Here is a 7660-nt window from a genome sequence, read left to right as displayed (position 1 = left end):
TCTATCTATCTATCTATCTATCTATCTATCTATCTATCTATCTATCTATCTATCTATCTATCTATCTATCTATCCATCCATCCATCCATCCATCCATCCATCCATCCATCCATCCATCCATCCATCCGCCTGTCTGTGCATATATACCATGCACATCAAATGCATGCAGACTGACGTTTTCATGCCTTTGTTTCTCTTCTTTGTGACGCTTACAGCTATGAAATGACAGAATCACTGAAAAACATTGGTCTCAGATTTTACTATTATACAGATGCTACAATATGTCTCTTCAAACATTTATTTATTTGCAAAAAAATCCAATGTTTGTATAACACAATAACAAAATGAATTATTCACATTGATTGCTGACCTACACAATGGGAATATTTAAATTTCAATTATCTGCCTAAGCTGCATGAAACTTGTCAGGGAGGTGTGCTTCTGTTGTAATTCAACACAAATGCAGTTGAAGTGTCCCAACAAGTCATGCTTGATGGGAAAAAAATGTGGTTCCATTAAATTTTTTACCAAAGCTGTATTTTTAGTAGCTCTTTGAAATTATTATAATATATTTTAACTAATAAACACTTTTTTTTTTTTTTTTTCCTCTCAGGTGAAATGTTCATCCCATTCTACACAGGCAGAGTCATTGACATCCTTGGTAGTCATTACAAACAAAGTGAATTCCTCACAGCTCTTCTTTTCATGGGACTCTACTCTTTTGGAGGGTATGAGGGAAGGTTTTCTCTCCAAAATCCAAATCTACCATCTCCATGAATATGAGTGATATCTAATTCAGCCTCTGCTTTTATTCACCATGCAGTTCTATGAGTGCTGGCTGCAGAGGGGGTCTCTTGATTTGTGCCATCAGTTCATTTGCACGCAGAATCAAAGTTAAACTGTTTGAAGCTCTAACCAAACAGGAGATTGCATTCTTTGAAACCGTAAGGACAGGTAATCCTTTGAAAAGCCAACCAAATGTAAAAAAAAAAATCTTCTGTCTGAAATAATACCAGAAAACTATTGTGTCTCTTTTAAAGGTGAAATTACATCAAGATTGTCTAAAGACACAAATCTAACAGGAAGGACCGTTTGTCTCAATGTCAATGTGCTGCTGAGAACATTCCTGAAGACGATGGGCATGATCTCCCTGATGATGAGTCTCTCTTGGAAGCTCACATTCCTCGTACTGATGGAAACCCCCATAACTGGACTAATGCAAAACATCTATGACACGCACTACCAGGTAACCTGCAAAACAAAAGAATCAATGTTGGATCCACAGACCAACATCATACATCTTAATCACCAAAATACCATTTTGTACTACGGTTTAGCATTTAGCACTGTTATAGATTTCCAAGAGCCAAAAAAAACATCTAACAAAATTTTATCAGATAGAAAAAGATCAATGCTTATGTTCAATCATGGGCTGTTCTAGACAGGGGCCAGCGGGGCCAGTGCAAATGGTCCTGTCCCTTGTTGTTGCACTTGTACTTAGGCAGAATGCTATAAAAATGTTCTATGATATTTACTTGCATATAAAACATGTATGATTTATTCCTTTGATCTATTTATTTCTTTTTTACCTTTACAGTTTTCTTTCAGCAATGATTAAAAATCAAAATGATTCACTTCGAACTTCAGCTGTATTGCAACAGAACCACCATTATGATCTATATCCAGTAGTCGAGTTGTAAAAAAAAAAAAAAGAAAAAAAAGAAAGGGGGCTGGTGGATTTTTTTTTTTTTTTTTTTTGGAAGTATACATAGATTAATGAATGTATTCTATAAAACTAAAGGACTATGCATGGTATGGTTGTTCCATGTCAGGTACGCCGGTCATTGACCTTTACCAAGGCACCTTATAGTAGCACTGCAGTCAGTCTCTGGACTGGCATGGCTATCACTGTCCCTACATATTTAGGGACTAATTTCCCACTGGGATCAGCTTCATAGTCATGGTAGGAAACTTGGAAAATCTTTTGGCAATGAATCTAATAAGTTTTGAAACAAAACATTGCAATTTAATATATATGAATCCTTTTCAAGTCAAGTATTTTTTTATTCAAATTACATCAATTAAATTGAAACAGCAGAAATAATTTTCAAAATCTAAAAAAAGGTTGCTTACAAATTCAAATACATTAGAATTAGCCTGAAAATGAAATAAGCCTATATAAATTATAATAATTGTACTCACCTTTCAAATATTTATTTAGAGTATTTATTTTATAAAATAGGCTGTTTATCAGAAAATCAGTATTGCTTCTATTAGCTAATTTAAAGTAAGATAGACTTCATGCTGCAATGAATGAGTCAAAACTATTCTAACAGGTCAGTGGAACTAAGCTATTTACCATTGATCGGACAATAGGCATTCTGCAAGTAACTAGGGGACCTTGCAGTCAGATATCAACCTTAGTAGATGCCATTTCCCCATTTTGATATCAGCACCCTTCTAGATCATTTCTGACACTTTATTTGTTAAACTTAGAACCTTGAACCTGCTGAAGATTCCCTCCCCTCCTTATTTTCACATTTATTGTCCCAGACTTATGAAATTCATAACACAATCAAAGAGAGCAGGTATGATTATGTGGAAAAACTTGTATAATTGTAAACACATTATTTCTCAAACTAAGCAGGGGAGGGAGATCTCGAAAACTTAGAACCTGGAACCTGCGGAAGATTCCCTCTCCTCATTTTTTTTAACATTCCCTCACATGCCGCTTGGCCGCAATGTTGTTCAGAACACCATCACCTGCTCCGCTGGTTGTGCCACTGAGGTTGAAAAAGAAAGCGCATATGCCCTCTGCACCACCGTAACTTGGTCAGGCTACTTGAAAGCCCACAGCCTGCCAAATGTTGAAAAGGCAATATTATTGCCATTACTTTTCAAATATATTAGACATTTACACATTCAGTGATAAAATGTCACAGGGGATGGGGGAATGGTCATTTAAAAAGGGGGATGATTTTTAACATTTTTTTAAGAAGGGGGAAGGCATCCTCCCTCATCCTCCCTTAACTCGAGCACTGCTTATATCAGCAGTTAGTGAAGAGCAATGTTTTGTGCATATGTGCTAATAAACAGACACAGCTACAAAGTTCCCAACAAATGTTATCTCATTACAATTGATCCTAGTAACCATACTATTTATTTAAGTTTAGTTTACGATCCAATTGGTCAAAAAGTTTTCTGTTGAAGTAACACCAAGCCGGTTGCTTTAAATTGAGAACCTCAAGAATTTATTCCTCCTGGATGAAGATATGGTGACTGTCTGTTTGTGTTCTGCACCATTTTATAATTGAGTTTAAATAAGTTGGTAACCATAATTTTCATTGTCGCAGCTGGATCTGTAAGAAATGTAACATGCGTAAAGGTTTATTCCTGTTTCAAAATTTCAATTAAGGGTAATTGTGTTTCCTCTAACTTTATTTTACTTCAGCGGTTGTCCCAGGAAATGCAGGATGCAATGGCTCGTACCAATGACTCTGCTAATGAGGTTGTGTTCGGTATTCGTGTTGTTCGAAGTTTCAACACAGAAAAGCACGAAGCTGATCGCTATGATGAACGATTAAAGGAAACACAGTCACTGAAGACTCGCCGGGACATTGTTCGTTATATTTACCTGCTTGCACGGAGGGTAAGAAGTTTGTTTTTATGTATGTTGGAATATCAACCAGCATCCAGTCGGTGATTAAAGGTCTTCCTGATATATCCTATTTGCTCTTTGTAGTTGACAGGTTTGGGAATGCAGGTGTTAATTTTATACTATGGCAGACTCTTCATCCAGATGGGTCAGATGACCACTGGAAACCTGGTTTCCTTCATCATCTACCAGTCAGACCTTGGAACCAACATCAGGGTAGGTGGTCCATTGGGCTATTATGTGAAATCTTTGTTTGGGGAAATGTGTGAATTCAAAATGTGCATTTTAAGAAACTAATACTGATATTATATTCCACTTATAGGTTAAAATAACATTGCACTTATATATTTTGGTCACCAAGTAATCGTGAAAGACTTTTTTATTTAACAGCTTATGTTTAACAGACAACCTTATACACTATACTCTATACATGCACTCAATACATGGTTGGAACAGTTTTTTTAAGTGCAGAGGATGCTTCAAAAACACTTTTTTTTTAGTATTTTTTTTATATTCTGAAAAGACCAAAGATTAAGCTTATAAAATTTTAAAACAGACTTTGATCTCCTATAGGATGCTTGGTGGGTTCATTACATGGCTTTGACCTCCATCTCACTCCGCTACCCTGGATTATCTCATAGAGTTCACTTTCTTCCAGACTCTTACATATATCTTCGGTGACATGCTGAACTCGGTGATGGCTGCTGGGAAAGTCTTTGAGTACATAGACCGAAAGCCTCAGATCAGCATGGATGGAAAAAGGAAACCAGAGCAGCTGGAAGGACGTATCAGTTACTGTGGACTGAACTTTGCCTATCCTTCAAACCCTGAAAAAACGGTGCTGCAGGTGAGAAAAAAAACAATCCTTTTTAGTTTAATTCTAAGAAAAGTATTTAGTGATAATAATACAGCTGATAAAGGAACATGGATGCTTATAAGATACGGTTCAATCTCAGATATTTTCATCATATTGTGTTATTCTTACATCTATTTTTGTCTCAGGATTTCAGTTTGGAGTTGAAGCCAGGTCAGGTGACGGCTCTGGTTGGTCCATCTGGAGAAGGAAAAAGCACCTGTGTGAGTCTCCTGCAGAGATTATATGAGCCTCAAGAAGGAGAAATCCTATTGGATGGAGAACCACTGAAATCCTATGACCATCATTTCTTCCACAGGAAGGTAACTTATCAATAAGTGTTTTTATGCTCTCCCCTGAGGTAAACGTTGATACCTTTATTTGCTCTGTTGAAAATAATTAAATCATACTGAGGGTAAAAAAAAAAGTGTTTTTTTTACAGCACAGTCTGATGAGGCTTTGTGTGACAGATTGCAGTGGTGAGCCAGGAGCCCGTCCTCTTCTCTGGATCCATCAGAGATAACATCACCTACGGACTGACTAACTGCTCACAAGAGAGGATTGAGGAAGCAGCACGGAAAGCCAACGCCCATGACTTCATTAAAACACTGGAGAAAGGCTACGACACAGGTAAACCAGTCCGACCACATCTCTGTTCCTTTTACATGACTGAATGAAAAAACAAAGCAAATGCTTTTATATTTGAGAGAAGTTAGATTGTAAAAGTACAATTTTCTTATAAATTTAACCTTCTAATATATACATTGTTTTGGATGGTTAATTATTTGTGTGCTTTGCTTGGTGTTTGACATTAAACAGGTGACTCTGAATTTGAACTTTAGATTGTTAATTTTTACAGAGGTAGGAGAGAGTGGAGGCCAGTTATCCAAGAGTGAGAGGCAGAGGATTGGGATCGCTCGAGCTCTGGTCAGAGAACCGAAGATCGTCATTCTGGATGAAATAACCAGCTCCTTGGATGCTGAGAGTGAAAACAAGGTTTGTCGTAATTTGTAGAAATTTGATTTCCTCAGAGGGACGTGTTGGTATTGATATTTTAAGAATTCAAGGGACTATATTTTCCTTATATCCAACACGCATTAACATGCTCATGAAGCAAACATCTATCTCGGGTCCCACATAAATATATAGATAAACAAAATAACTAAATGTCCAATAAAAATTATAAATTGTCTGTATTAAAACAAAAAAAAAGTGTGAAGGATGTAGGGTAAAATTACTTTTACCTTAACAGAATAAATGTAACCTGTTAAGCCATATTAATAATGTGTTGCATTCAGGTGTAGTTCTACACATTATTAATCTGGTATTGCTCCAATCAATTCCACTGAAGTGACACCTATAGGCTTGCGCACCAAACTTTGGTTTCAGCCGATGCATGACATAGCAGCTCACACCATTAGAAAGTACCACAGCCTACATTTTAAACTGTTCCTCTTTAAAAGATGAAATTGTGCATACTGACAAACAGGTGTGACAGAAGCAACTACATGTTCCAAATTAGTATAAAGACTAACACAATATGCTAAAAGACAAACCTATTTATAGCAGTAAGTTTTTCATAGTTGTAAAAACATGTATAAACATTATGCATGTAGCATAAACACTTTTTTTTGTCTATGAATATATTCTATCAGGAATCCTCAAGTGCCATATTTTTAGCGTCCTCTGGGTTAAATTTGTTTAAAAATATTGTTTAAGGCACCTTTTCCTAACTGATTATTAGCTGATTAATCAAGGGAAAAAAATCCACAAATTAATCAATTATCAAAGTAATCGTGAGTTGGGCCCATTGTGAATGCACAATTACCATGAGAAGTTAGCGTACAGACAAGGTAGGAATAAATGATAACCAGGTTACTTTTTATTTAAAATATTTATTTAACCTCTGAAATTATGTTTAACTATGAAATCTGTAGTTGTTTGTGGTTTTCAGATTTCAGAAGCGCTAACGAGGCACTTAACAACTATTGCAGCAAAAACTACCTTTGTTTCTCTTAAATGGTGTTGAATAAATTGATAAATATTATATCAAACAATACCTAATCATTTACAGACTAATTGCATCTCTGTTTAAATACAATTTTAAAAAGGATAGGGAGCCATGCATGTCAAATTTAATTATTTGTTTGCTTACTGGTTTTGCAAATGAAATTTTGCAAAATGCTAGAGGAACTGCGGCGAACTGGTGACAGAAAAGTGAAATGGCGTGCTCAAAGATGACCCTGCACATTTAGAGTATGTTTGGCTCAACCTGCTGATGTGAAGCAGGATTCTCCATCATGAACACAATCAAAAATAAATATGGATCCATGCTCAAAATGAGACCTTGATATGTGCTTTAGAATGGCTTTGTCTCCATTCAAACCCAGGTTTATAGCCTTGCAGGGCAGCATAAAGCCCACTGCTCTCATTAAGCCCTAAAAAATAAATAAATAAAATAAATGGTCAGTTCAGTCAGGAAATTGTCTATATACAAAACTGAAAGATTGTTGTCCTCAACTTGAAACAACACTTTAGATTTTAAAATGGACATTTTTTTTATTTTTTTTTTAAGTCAGTGTGTAACATGGACGCATAAAAACCTAATTTTATTTCTGTGTTGAATTCTGTTTAAAGTAACAGATTATATGGTCATTAAAAATGTCTCTGGACCTTTACTGGTTGTTAATTTTCTTTATTTGGACTCCACTGATTTTTAATTGGTTACCCCTGGTGTAGGTTCTTCAGGGCCTGGCAAGCTGCCCCAACCAGACCCTGCTGGTGATCGCTCACAGGCTGAAAACCATTGAGAAGGCGGATCAGATTGTTGTGGTCAGAAGAGGTCAGGTTGAGGAGAAGGGGACTCACCAGGAGCTAATGGAGATGCAGGGGAGCTACCATAAACTGAGGAATGAGCTGTTTGACGAGGTTAACTCACCAAAGTGAACTACTAAAAGTGATCTTTACCCAAACTGTTGCCTGTTGTAAAGAAAAAAAACTGTTTTCTATTCCTGGCGTCTCAGATATTTGTAAACAAATACATTCTGATAGTTTTGTACAGATATACAAACATTTTAAAAGCTTTTATTTTGTATTTATTTTAAGGCTTATTGGTGTAATTGTGAAATGAAAATATGTTTAATCAGATTTAC

At 36.0% G+C, this 7660-nt stretch overlaps 1 protein-coding gene across 1 annotated transcript in view; it reads left to right on the top strand.

Annotated features, from left to right (window-relative positions):
- Positions 1–7454, top strand: part of LOC107104823 (antigen peptide transporter 2-like) — a 7987-nt gene extending 533 nt beyond the window's left edge. The window contains exons 2-11 of the mRNA XM_015404933.1: positions 614–728; positions 824–954; positions 1041–1246; positions 3452–3649; positions 3743–3871; positions 4314–4502; positions 4658–4831; positions 4979–5138; positions 5368–5504; positions 7248–7454. Of these exons, the coding sequence (XP_015260419.1) occupies positions 614–728; positions 824–954; positions 1041–1246; positions 3452–3649; positions 3743–3871; positions 4314–4502; positions 4658–4831; positions 4979–5138; positions 5368–5504; positions 7248–7454 (1646 nt within the window). The remainder of the gene's footprint in view (positions 1–613; positions 729–823; positions 955–1040; positions 1247–3451; positions 3650–3742; positions 3872–4313; positions 4503–4657; positions 4832–4978; positions 5139–5367; positions 5505–7247) is intronic.
- The last annotated feature ends 206 nt before the right edge of the window (positions 7455–7660 follow it).

The sequence above is a fragment of the Cyprinodon variegatus genome, unplaced genomic scaffold (genome assembly GCF_000732505.1).
Source record: "Cyprinodon variegatus isolate N-32 unplaced genomic scaffold, C_variegatus-1.0 Scaffold1900, whole genome shotgun sequence".
NCBI classification, from domain to species: domain Eukaryota; kingdom Metazoa; phylum Chordata; class Actinopteri; order Cyprinodontiformes; family Cyprinodontidae; genus Cyprinodon; species Cyprinodon variegatus.
Note: the sequence above shows the minus strand (reverse complement) of the source record. Positions and strands in the feature narration are given on the sequence as shown.